Raw genomic sequence first — 13,174 nt, forward strand, 5'->3', positions numbered from 1 at the left:
ACGCGGGGCCCACGGGGTGGAGGGGGGCCCCGGGCAGAGAAGAGTCTGCAGGCAGCACGTGGAGAGCAGGGAGAGGAGCCGCCGGCGGGCTCCCTGCAAGTGGCAATTAATCAATCTGGGAAATTAGCTCCCACAAAAGGAAAGGAAGAACCCAGTCAGCGGCTTTGGATCGGCGCTCCGAGGGCGCCGAGCCGGAGGCGGGCGATGAATAGAGCAGCGGCAGCGAGGTGTGCAGCGCAGACGGCTCCAGAACGGAGGCCCTTGGGCCCCAAGGCTCCCGCCGGCCTGGGCTGGACCCAAGGGGGCTGATGGGTGAGCACGTGAGCTGGTGCAGCAGGCCTGCTTCTCGGCCCTGCCGCTAAGAAGCTTCCACTTCTGAAGCCCAACAGTGGAAGGAAGATGCCAGTCCGGCCCTTTGCCTGCCACCCTTTCTTCACCCAGGAGCCAAGAAATAAAGGCTTGTGTCCAGCTCTGGGGCAACGCGTGGCTGAACCCCCAGAGCAGGCAGCTGGAAATCAGCGGCAAGCCCCCATTTCTGCTCTGGGTGGGAGAAGGTGGAGCGTCAAACGGTGAGTTTGGCTGAGAAGGCGTGACTCCTGTTTCAGGAAGGAAAATCCCTGAGACGGACGTCAGGACACCCACCCAGCTCTCTGCAGTCCTGCTCACTGAGCTTCCTCCTCGTTCACTGACCACGGAAAGAAACAGCACTTTGCTTCAATGTACATCTATATACACATAGAGAAGCCCACACACTACAAACCTATGATTCGCACCTATTTCTATATATATGCAGCGTTTGGGAGGACTTAAAAAACCAAAGCAGAAGCCGAGAGCAGTACAAGCCATCGCTTTCCTCCTCACTTGCAAAGATCTTTGAAGAGGCGAGAAAAACCCACGGCGTGAAGAGGGGAGCGGTGGGCGGAGGCAGGCATCCCGCCCTGTCCCCAGTCCACGTCCTGATCTCCACCCACAACCGGAGGGAGGGTCTGCCAGGTCCCATGTCCTAAAGACGAGGCCAGCGGGCCGGGTGTGGAGGAGACCCCGCTCTGCCCAGAGATGAAGGGGCAGAAGCGAACAGAGGTGTGAGCAGCCCTCAGGAGTACCGGCCAGGCCACTGGGGGGGGGAGGGGGGGGGCGGGGAGCCGAGGCCCCGGCACCCAGCACGGCGCACCCCGCCCTGGCCCTCGGCCCGCGTTCTCACTCCGGGAGCGCTTCAGAGTTGTGTCGTCACAGCAGAGTGGCATGGCCGGGGTCGTCATGGTCCACGCTGTTGAGAATGGCCGTCTGGTCTTCCGGAAGCTGGCGATGGCACAAGTCTGAGAGGCGGGCAAAGGGGTCCGGCCGAGAGTGTCTCTTCTTCTTCCGGAGGCAGACAGCTTCGTCGGGCCACAGGACCTGAGAGTTTGGAAGCTGCTGAGCCTGGGAGGCAGGACCGTCTAGGGAGGCGGGACGGGCGCACAGAAAAGGCGGAGAGAAAAGAGAGTGGGTGAAAAGGAAGACCGCGGCCCTCGCACACACACCTCGCTCACCTGCCGGGACGCATACTCCGGGCTTTGGTCTTAAAGGGGTCGCTGAGTATCCGGGGGACCAGAGCAGAGAGAGCAGAAAAACCACCTTCCTCGCCCCAGAGAGACTTTACTGGGAGGCCCATCCCACGGAACCCACACCACGGCTGCTCCCCTCCGGCTCCCCAGAGTCAAAGACGCAGGTGGATCTAGCCAATCCATAGTTCTATTTTATGTTTTATTTAATCTTGAATATACTTATTTAACATATTTTATAGAATATCTCTTTTTCTTTTTATTAAAGAAATACTGCCCTGGCCAGGTGGCTCAGTTGGTTGCAGGTTCTCGTCCCGGTCAGGGCATATTGCAGGACTGGTCTTCTATCTCTTTCTCTCTCTCTTTTCCTCTCTCTCTCTCTCTCTAAAAATAACCAATAAAAAACCTATCCTTAGGTAACGATTTTTCTAAAAGGAATATTCATATGTCTTTTTAGTGCCACCTGAGTACCAGGCACCATTCTAGGTGCTGGGCTTGGGACTTAACACATTGGTTTTCATCCCCGCTACCCCTGACCCCTTCCCTTCAAGCAACGGTGGGTTTTACACGAGCGCTCAGGCACGGGCAGAGTCGGGCCTGGTCCTTCCAGGGCCACGCCTCTGCCTCACGGCCCTGCTGGGGACAGAGATCATGCCCTTGTTTTCCAGAAGATTACACTCTAATGCAGGAGTGAGGAAGCCAGACAAACTGTAAGACTTGAAAACTACAGAAATAAAAGGTTCAGACACTGCAAGTGCTACAGAAAAAGATAAACCAGGGTCATGAGAAGCAAATGACTGAGACATTGCTGCTCTGACAGAGAAACCCTCGCGAGCCTTGCAAAGACCCGAGGCAAAGTGTTCCCAATAGAGGGATGTCACGCAGGAAAGCCCTGAGTGAGGAGCACACGGGACGTGTTCCAGAGACAGAAGGAAGGCTGTTGCAGCTCACGCCGAGTGAGCAGAGAAAGCAAGGCAGGAAGGACAGGCAGGGCGTCCTAAGAAGGGAAAGGAGAGGGAGAGAGAGAGAGATGGAAACATCAATGATGAGAGAGAATCATTGATCGGCTGCCTCCTGCACGCGCCCCCCCCCCCCCACTGGGGATCAAGCCCGCAACCCGGGCATATGCCCTTGACCAGAATCAAACCCGGGACCCTTCAGTCGCAGGCTGATGCTCTATCCCCTGAGCCAAACCGGCTAGGGCAAGAAGTTCTAAATCTGTCCTGGTTTCAGTGGGAAGCTTCTGGAAGGTTTGAATCAGAAGTATGCGTGCATGTGTGTGTGTGTGTGTGTGTGTGTGCGCGCGCACGTGTGTGTGCAAGTGTGTGCATGAGTAGGCACATGCCCAGGACTAAAGGACAGAATATGTGGTTACATTTTCTAAAGGTCACTTTGGTGGCTGTGTGTACAATAGACTATAGAAGGAGCCGGGATGGAGGCAGGAAGACCCGCGAGGAGGCGCTTGCCATAGTTAAGGCGAGGGAGGAGTATGTGTCGGGATGTAGTTTTAGCAGCTGAGACAGGAAATAAGTGGGGTCAGATTCAGGATACGTTCTAAATGCTGAGCCAACAGACCTTCCCGATGGATTGGATGTAAGATGTAAGAGCAAGAGAAGAATCGTGGTCGAGGGTTCTGAGTGACTGGGTTGGTAGCAGTGCTATTTATGAAACTGGGGAGGAACTGAGAAAGATTTGGAGAGGATAATCGATAACTCTATTCTGGGCATTATAAAGGTTTATAAACTATCCAAATGCAGCTTCAGCAGACAAGTGGAAATATGAGACTTGAGCTCATGGAATACGCCTGGGTTAAAGACATCTTTGAGAGTTTTTAATATATAAAGGAACAGGACCACTATAAGAGAACGAGAGAACATGGACATCTGATATGCCTTTTTTTATAAAAAAAAAAAAAAAGATAGGTATAGATACATACATACATACATACTAGGTGTACCGGTTAATAATGTGGATTTTTTTTTTCAATAGATGGAGTTACACATATGTTGATATATATGCGATTTGATATGTATGCTATTTTGTTGTACTGACAGCAAGCTTCAAAACTTCATATGTCAAATTTGCTGAAGGTGTTAACATCATACTTTTACGCTTAAAAATGTCATATTTCGTGCCAAAAGAAGAGCATTTGCAGGAAGTTTTAATTCATTACTTTATTTTGAAGAAAAGTGCTGCTGAAAGTTATCGTATACTTCGGGAAGCTTATGGTGAACATGCTCCATCTCAAGATACTTGTGAACGCTGGTTTAAACGCTTTAAAACTAATTATTTCAATGTGAAAGACAAAGAACGTCCAGGTCAACCAAAAAAGTTTGAAGACCAACAATTACAAGCATTATTGGATGAAGATGTGTGTCAAACTCAAAAACAACTTGCAGAGAGATTAAATATTGCTGAGCAAACAATTTCCGATCGTTTGCAAGCAATGGGAAAGATTTTAAAGGAAGGAAAATGGGTACCACATCAACTGAACGAAAGACGAATGGAAAACCGAAAAGTCATCAGTAAAATGTTGCTTCAACTGCACGAAAGAAAGTCTTTTTTGCATTGAATTGTGACTGGCGATGAAAAGTGGATTTATTTTGAGAATCCCAAACACACAAAATCATGGGTTGATCCAGGTCAACCATCAACATCAATAGCCAGGCCAAATCACTTCAGAAAGAAGACAATGCTCTGCATTTGGTGGGATCAAGAAGGTGTGGTGTATTATGAGCTTCTAAAGCCAGGTGAAACGGTTAATACTGATTGCTATCGACAATAAATAATCAATTTGAACCACGCTTTGATCGTAAAACAACCAAAATGGGCCAGAAGACACGGTAAAGTAATTTTGCTTCATGATAATGCACCATCACACACTTCAAAACCAGTTAAAGGCACGTTAAAAGATCTTGCTTGGGAAGTATTAACCCACCCGCCATATTCACCAGACCATGCTCCTTCAGATGACCACTTGTTCTGATCGATGGCACACGCACTTTCTGAGCAGCACTTCAAAACGTACGAAGAAATGGAAAATTGGGTCTCTGAATGGTCTGCCTCAAAACAAGAAAAGTTCTATTGGGACGGTATCCACAAATTACCTGACAGATGTGGGAAATGTGTAGCTAGCGATGGAAATTACTTTGAATAAAGCACTTTTGATGTTTCTCTTGAAATTATTGTGTTTTCTTTGGATTACAAAATCCGCATTATTAACCAGTTAATAGTTAATCCGTATTATTAACCAGTTAATAATTAATCCGCATTATTAACCTGTTAATACAGATTTTGTAATCAAAGAAAACATAATAATTTCAAGAGAAACATCAAAAGTGCTTTATTCAAAGTAATGTCCATCGATAGCTACACATTTCCCACATCTGTCAGGTAATTTGTGGATACCGTCCCAATAGAACTTTCCTTGTTTTGAGGCAGACCATTCAGAGACACAATTTTCCACTTCTTCGTACGTTTTGAAGTGCTGCTCAGAAAGTGTGTGTGCCATTGATCGGAACAAGTGGTAATCTGAAGGAGCAATACAACAAAATAGCATACATATTAAATCGCATATATATCAATATATATGTAACTCCATCTATTGAAAAAAATCTGCATTATTAACCAGTACACCAGATAGATAGATAGATAGATAGATAGATAGATAGATAGATAGATAGAGGTCTTAGGATGAAATGAGCTTATAGGAGTTGAAAATTCAGCTTTGGGATCCAATTTCCCACCCAAACTCCAAAAACTTCACTTTCTTTTTTTTCTGCCTCAGTATTCCCACCTATAAACTAAAAGAATAATAGCACCACCCAAAGGTTAAGTGAGAAATAAGTGCTCCCATTCTCCCCAAGATCCAAAGGGCCTCTGGGTAACACTTTCCCATAACCCAGTCTCTAAAGAAAGTTCCTCTACAGCAGCTAATCCAGGTTTATAATGTCTAGCAGTTTTCTCTGACATCCTCTCACATCCCTAAAACCACTGGTACAAAAAGAGTATGGGGGAATATTAAGGAATTCTCTACATCTGAAAAGGGCTGACCTGGTTTTACACTCTCTTAGCAGCCACCTATTACCGCTGGAAAAACATCAGACATACTAGTAATTCACGAGAGGTGTCCTTTTATAAAGTGAGATTTCCCTCTCGTTGAGAAAAATACGGCCACTACAGAAGCTAGGTCCATGCCACAATGTCCCCTAACCACAGATCGGGACCCCGTAATTCCCACGCCCAACTAGAAGGTCCGAAACGATAGGGAGGAAATATAGACGGAGATCTGAGCGTTGCAGAAAGGATAAAACTAAGATACTATTTACCGTATTTTCCGGCGTATAAGACGACCCCCAACTTTTCCAGTTAAAATATAGAGTTTGGGATATACCCGCCCTATAAGATGACACCCGGCATATAAGATGACCCCCGACTTTTGAGAAGATTTTCCTGGGTTAAAAAGTCGTCTTATATGCCAGAAAATACGGTAGGTTATTTAAAAATAGACTAAAACAATACACTATCTTTCCTAACGGAGTATGCAGAAGGGCTCTTGACAACACACATACCATGGAGAGGAATGGTTCCCAGGCGGGAGGAAACAGAACTGGAAGGACAACCGGAGATTTTAACCTTCTCTTTCTTATTCTTACATGAAAATCATATGGTGAGTTCGTTGAAAATTCGTGTTCAAGAGAAACAGAGAGTGAGATAACGGATGGATTCAATCCTAAAGAAAACCCCAGGTTGGGGGTCCCAAAGCAAACAACCCCATAATAATGGCGGGCAAGGTAGAAAGAGAGGAGCGAGGCGCTTCCTGCCATTTACCGGATCGTTTCTTGGACTTCGAAGAGCCCTTGGATGACTTTTTGGGCTTCTTTATCCGTTGGTACTTCAGAGCCTCCAGCCTCTCAGGTGCAGCGGCGTTCCCGGGTGCAGGCGGATGTGTCCTGCAGAGGGACAATCAGAGGGCGCGGGTCAGCCCCCGGACAGGGAGCCTTTGGAGCGGGGCTGGAAGAAAGCCCAAGAGCTGGCCCGTAGGACACAGTGCGGTTCCATGGAGTCCCAGACCCACGAGGGCTCCCGATCCCTGGCTCTCTGTCGCTCCTGGGAGGGAGAAGGGCCAGTGAGAGCTGCAGCCTCGGGGGGCCCACCTCGGGTGGACAGACCTGCAGAGCAATCAGAAGACCTAGGAAAGGGAGATACTTTAGTAGGAAGCCCATCACACAGAATTCAAGCCGGAGGAGTGAGGTCGGAGAAGGAAGCCGCTTCGGCGTCCGAAGTTCTGAGAAGTCATCACAATCAAGACCTTTAAGGGAAAAGGGAAAGTGCAGATTAAAGCGGGACGTGGGCAACCCCAACCCCCATCCACTGTCCCCCTCCAGAGAAGAGGCGGCCAGCGCCCAACAAGAAACCCGCCTCCAGGCTCCTGCTCTCCACGCACGAGACTCGGGGAGAACGCCGCAGCTAACAGCACCGACACCGATACCCGCCACCTCCCTGACCCTCCGCAGGCTGGGCTCAGACTCCTTCAGTCATGTAAGAGAAGAAACGAAAGGGAGAAGTAGATTGCGATGGTAAGAGTGTCCAAATCCGGCAGGCTTGCAAAGCCCATGACTCCTGCAGCAAGAATCCCACGAATGTCTCTATTTTGCGATGCAACGGAGAAACGGAGGCTGTCGGGTGAGGAGACCACGCATCATGGCCCCTCTCTCTCCCCCAGCCCAGTGGACAGTGCCACGCGCCTGGCGGACCAAACGCATGATTAGAACGAAGTCAATGATTTAAGTGAAGCCGTGCAGCCCAGGTGACAGAGGAGACCAAAGAGAGCCGGGAGGACGACTGTCTGTGACCATCTGTGAGAGAATTTTTTAAGAGTCGTAAAAGAGGAAAATCTAGAAGATGCGTTATCAATGGCGTTTCTTCACAGCGTAAACCAAACGTGGGGCCTGAAGAACAAAGGTCACTCTCTCCCCCCAGTGCCGGCATCCGCAGGCGGTCGGTCGGGGAGGCCGAGACCTCCCGGGGCCACGGGGAACTGCACTCTTGCCTCAGCCCCCTCAGCTCCTCCTCAACTCCCCCTTCCATCTCCATCGCAACTGGTCTGCGGTGAATCCTGATGAGGAGGAGTAGGACAGATGCCCTGTGACGGGGAAAGACGTCCCCAGCGGTGAGCAAGCAGTTCCGGGCATTTTTAAAACATGAGAAGGGACCGGGAAGATCGGAGCTGCATTGCCCTAACATGGGATCGTCTTGGTGGGAAGGTGGGAGAAGAAACTTACAGACGAACGTAGACACGCCTCTGGCCTCTGGGGTTTCCTGCAAGAATTGGCAATGAAGCAACCTTCATCTTCGTTGATGGATGGCATCGCTCCATCGCCCTTCAGTAAATAAGGTATCAAGAAGCGCCTCCAAAGTTCAGGTCAGAGGCGACGTCTTGATCTTCCACGGCCCCCCCTGACAGCACGGAGCTAAGAAGCCCCGCCCTCCACGCGCACAAAGGCACTCGGTCCAACTCACCATGAGAAGGCAGGTCTCCCACCCCAAACACCCGACCTGCCAATCCCCCATTCCTTCCTCCTTCACCAGCCCCGCAGTCTACCCACAGAGATCCTCATGGCAACAGCTGGAAGGGAAGGGGGAGGCGGGCACAGGGTGGAGATGGCTCCGGCAGGAGAGGCATGACGCTCCAATGCTGGTGGGGTGCCCTCACCCCTTCTCAGCCTTGACTAAGGTTTCTGCGTGCTGCTGAAAGGAAGCTCGCGGGTATACACCTGCTGTTCGGTTTGCCTGTCTCCGGGGCCCAGCCAGCCTCCTGAGAGGGACCACACACAGTGAGTGATGTGTGGTCTGAGTAGCAAGTGGGCCCAGGAAGCAGCGCTTAAGAACATCTTACCCATCAGGGCTCGAGAGACTCTACAAATTCTATGGATTCTCCAAGCCAAGTGACACCTCCAGGGATGTTTTCATTATTACAATCCACAAATGGTCACTATTCCCATTTTTTTTATCACATAGCATCTATCTACCACTTACCAGGCCAGGCGCTGACCTACGTTCTCTACAACAATGTTCTTTCATTCTTACAACAGCCCGCAGGGGTAAACACTACACAGTGGCCCCATTTTTCAGATGGAGAAACTGAGGTGCGAGGCCAGGTAGCTTGTCCAATTACCCAGTGACTACGGGATAGAGCCAAGATTCTCAGCCCCAGGCGACCCTATTTTTCCAAATTCTTCCTAATAGAGCGGGTAGAGAAGTCACGGCAGAGGAAAGTCCTGCTTCCACACGGCATCTGAGAAATCAGCCGCCCAGAAGGAACCCGCTGCGGTCCTCACTGACATTCTCAGCGGTGGGGGGGGGGGGGGGGGGGGAGCCGGGCTGAGACACACCTGGGGTGGGGCAACGCTGGCTGCTCCAGGCAAAAACTCCCCAACAGTCATGATCCGCTGAGGAGGATAAGCTCATTTTCTCTCGGGGAAACAGCCAAGCTCGGGCCCTGCCAGGTCACACGCCGGTCACCTGTTCCCACTTTGGGCTCAGCCCTCAAACCCAGAACCACGACAGAGAAGGCTCCTGGAGGCACCAAGACACTCTCCCGAGGCAGAAAAAAACCCACAAGCAAGTGTCTAGCAGGACAGGAAGGAGGGAGGAGGGCAAAATGGGTCTTTCTTTTTAGCGAATTACACAGAAAAGACAGGTGCCATGTGCTCCAACCAGCTTCGTCCGCCGCCTGCCAAGCCCTTTGGAATCAAATCGCCTCCCTTTTCTAGGAGGCTGACCATGTCCCCATCAAGGTCAAGTTCACCTGGGGCACTTCGAGGTCATGAGGCCCAGGGCGCTGGCGACTCTCGGACATAGGAAGCTTGGCTTAAGCAACTCCATCTATAAAGGCGGCAAGTGCACCTGAGGTTGGCCTGCAGGTTCCCTATCAGGACAGAATCCAGCCCTGGGCTCTCCAGGAAGCTGAGCTCCCAGTTCCGTTCCTGACCAGTCCCTTCTGCTCCAGCATCCAGGGATCCGCAAGCTCTGGGTGCTCCGTCTCCCAAGGAGTCGGGGCATTACCGAATGGCGAAGGCCTCAGGCTTAGGGATTCTCCTGACCTGCCATATCGCCTCTCCCAGACACTGCCAGTAGCATTTCTCTGCAGGTCAGAAACACCCAAAATTGCCTGGAATTGACTTGAACTCACTCTCTCTCTCTCTCTCTCTCTCTCTCTCTCTCTCTCTTCATAAAATCCATACAAAATCCAAATCATGACCATTTAGCTAAGCTTCCCTTAGCTGCTTAGCTCTATGCTAACCCAGAGGAGTGGAGAAAAAGACCTCCTGGTTCCAATGTAGGCAAACCACAGGACAGGAAAGTCAAAATCCAAATCCATTAAGGATATGTCCTGCCCTTAACGCCCAAAGAGCGGGCCATGAGGACACAATTCTCAGCGACCCCTCCCGTCACCAGGCAGACACACGATTTAAAGAGCACTTGCCTCCTCTACCTAACTGCCCGAGAGCGGGCTCGGCGTGGCTGGTTAGAGCCTGCGGTTGGCAGGCTGAGGGAATCCACACACGTACACGGTGTAGCCAAGGAAAAGGCAGGACTCTTCTCCATGTATTGGTACAGAGCAGAAAGCCAGGCGCCTGGCTGGCAGCTGCTCCGCTCTGCCCACAGATGGTCCGTTTCTAGAGGGATCGGGGCACCCGCCAAGTGCTTGGCCTCACAAGTCAGAAGCTTGTTCCAAATGGGAGCGCCTTCCCAGGGCTCCCCTAGTAAAAGGGGACCCCTCCACGCTCCCAGACCCACCTGCATGTGTAATGGAGGCCAAAGTCAGTATTAACGGGAAAGGGGATCAGAGGGAGCTATGAGGATAGGGGTGCGACGACTGGTCCCCAGCAGGGAGCTGAGAAAACCCCTCAGCCTCCCAGCCATTCACAGAAGAACAGTCCACAGATACCCCGTGTTGAGAGGGGGGTGGGAAGAGGAGGAAAGGGGTGGGGGGAGAGAGAGGAAGAGGAGGGGGGATACACCTGCAGGTGTGGGGAGAAGGAACAGGGAAGCGACTGGAGGAAACAGCGAGAACGGACGTAGACAAGACGTGTCACATCTCCAAGCAAGACCGAGTGGAGACACATGCAAAGGCCAGCGTGAGGACAGCATCTGACGAGGAGCCTGCACCTCCCAATGGCCCGCAGCGACCGCACCCGGAAGCCCGCAGCAAGCAGGAGGCGTGGCGGCTCCCGCAGCCCAGCACCCGCAGCCCAGCACCGGCAAGGTCTAACTCCGAGGCTGTGGGAGGTCTGACTCCCCTAGGCGGGGGTGCTGGCCAGGCCCCCAGGAACAATGCTCTCTCGTGTGGGCCCTGGTTGCTGGCTTTGCCACGGCAGTGAGCATAGGGTAGCTCAGCTCCCTCAGATCTGACACGGTGGGAACAATGGGGGCGGAGGGCCCAACAGCTGGGTGAGGGGAGGGGCAGGAGCCATGAGAATGGGGTCCAGCACTTCCCAGGAGTGGGGTGAGAGCTGGTTCTGGAGCTGTGACCCCTCGGGGGGTGACAGCGGGGCCATCACTGGGCGGCAGGGAGGGAGAGCGGGAGATGGAGGACAGCCCAGTCCCTGCCACTCTGGAGCGTCCACCCTCAGGCCACAGAGGCCCTAGCGCAGGGGAGCCACAAAGATCTCTGACCCTGCACGTCCCCCAGCCGGCCGCACGCCACACACCGCCCCAGGGCCTCTAGGCTGCTGGCCCTTTTTTAGCTGCAGATTGTACAGAAATGGCACAGCACCCTCACCGTGGGGCGCCTTCCTTCTGACTGCAAACGTTGTACAGTCCTGAGTCAGCGCGGCCAGCCCCCCTGGACCTCTCAGGTGGCAATGGGAGGCGCCGCTTCCACCCGCGGAAGCCGGGGCGCCAGAGGGGCCTACGCACTCCCGTCCATGGCAAACAGAAGCGCCTCCCGAGTTACCCCGAGAGCAAGCCTCGCGTAACCCTAACAGCCTTTTTAAGAGACTTGATACCCCTCTGCATGCCCAGTTCCTAAGACGCCCACCGGGAAGGAGCCACCCCGGTGGACAGCGAGGAGGAGGGCAGGCCTCCGTCCCGGGGCAAGTGTGTGTCTCCTGCCACCTCAAGCCCCCGCCTGGGAAACCTGTGCTCGCCTCTTCCGAGCTCCCCCGGACTCCCTGCAGCTGCGACTCAAGGGTCAGGAGTGGTTGCCACAGGGCCCTCGAGAGCCGTATGACAGGAAGGGCAAGGCCCACAGCTCAGCCTTGCAACGCCAAGGGCAGGAGGCAGAACGCAAGGAGCATGGACGTGGGGACGTTTCCCGGCCCCGCCCTCAGAGGACCGCGGTGGCCTGGTCCTAAGAAGGACCTCGTCCGTGGCCGAGGGAAGGAGCTGGGCCGCACCCCAACCCTGTGCTCCCTGAGGGGACCAACTCTTCGTAAGACCCCAGGAAGACAGCGAGGGGCCAGCCACCCCAGGGAGGGTCTGAGTTTGGGGGTCCTGGGGGAAGAGGTGCTCTACCTGAGGCTGCTGGGAAAACAGGGCAGAGAGATGGTGGGTGTTCCTGTGTGGCCCCGGACAGATGGTCAAGGGTACAGAGAGGCCAAGCAGGTCTTAGGCAGTGTGGGCCCCTCAGGTGCATGCAGGGCCCCGAGGGACCTCCGGGGCAGCTCTGGGTGTGTGGGCAGCAGAATGGCAAGGTGTCTGAGTGAGGGGACTGCAGGGCGGCTATGGGGGAGAGCTTGGCATGTGGGGCGGGCGGGGCGAGAAGCTGCAGCGAGGCAGTGCCCGAGCGTGGCCTGGGGGGGCTGTTGGAGCAGCGTGATGGGGGGAACCCAGAAGCCGTGGGATTCGGGGAGCAGAGGCTGCCGCCCCCACTGAGGGGGTGAAGGGACATGGTCTGGATTCCCCTGTCGAGGAAGCGATGGCCCTGCCGAAGCCCCGTCCGCCTGTCCGCCCCCCGCCCCCCCGGCCGCGGAGCACCCTTACCTATTGAGCTGAGGAGAGGCTTGTCTCGACAACACTGCCCAGATAGCTGAGATCAATCAGAAACAAAGCAGTTATCAACACGGGCCGTGGGGAACCACCCACGCACACCCAGAGGGGAGGAGGGGGAGCACGGGGACCAGAGCACCGACAAGGAGGCCAGAGAATGGGGTGAGGGAAGGAGAGGAGAGAGACAGAGAACCAGACCAACGATGGGACAGAGCAGATGAGCGCGCTGCAAAGCGGACGACAGGGCTGCGCCCACAGCATCTCCGCAGACACCACAGGCACCACGCAACCACGCGCACCGCCTGGCCTGGCGCCGGCTGGAGCTCTCCTCCACTCCCAGAACGCCCTGCGCCCCACCAGGAGCAGGTGGGGTGGGAGGGGGGAGGCTTGCATTTCCAGGTACCAGACAGGGTGGGAGTGAGTGGGGCAAGGGAAGGGCTCTGGGCTCCTCCTCGACCGCCACCCATCCTGCCTACCACCAGGCCAGCTCCTCTGGAGCTGGGCGCCCCGCACAGGCAGCCACACCAAGAGAGACCAAAGGACGGAACCAGAAAGAAAGAGGGAGGGAGGGGGCGGGGGGGGGAGAGGGAGGGAGGGGAGGGAGGCCGGGGGTACTACCGAGACATTGCAGGCTCTTC

General features: G+C 53.7%; 1 protein-coding gene across 1 annotated transcript in view; it reads right to left on the reverse strand.

The window, feature by feature from the left end:
• Positions 1 to 1,227: 1,227 nt before the first annotated feature.
• The window catches only part of IGSF9B (immunoglobulin superfamily member 9B), a 46,985-nt gene continuing 35,038 nt past the window's right edge, over positions 1,228 to 13,174 (reverse strand). The window contains exons 19-20 of the mRNA XM_028146874.2: positions 6,372 to 6,493; positions 1,228 to 1,436 (exon numbers count right to left, since the gene is read on the reverse strand). Of these exons, the coding sequence (XP_028002675.1) occupies positions 1,228 to 1,436; positions 6,372 to 6,493 (331 nt within the window). The remainder of the gene's footprint in view (positions 1,437 to 6,371; positions 6,494 to 13,174) is intronic.

This window comes from Eptesicus fuscus, chromosome 23 (assembly GCF_027574615.1).
Source record: "Eptesicus fuscus isolate TK198812 chromosome 23, DD_ASM_mEF_20220401, whole genome shotgun sequence".
Classification (NCBI taxonomy): domain Eukaryota; kingdom Metazoa; phylum Chordata; class Mammalia; order Chiroptera; family Vespertilionidae; genus Eptesicus; species Eptesicus fuscus.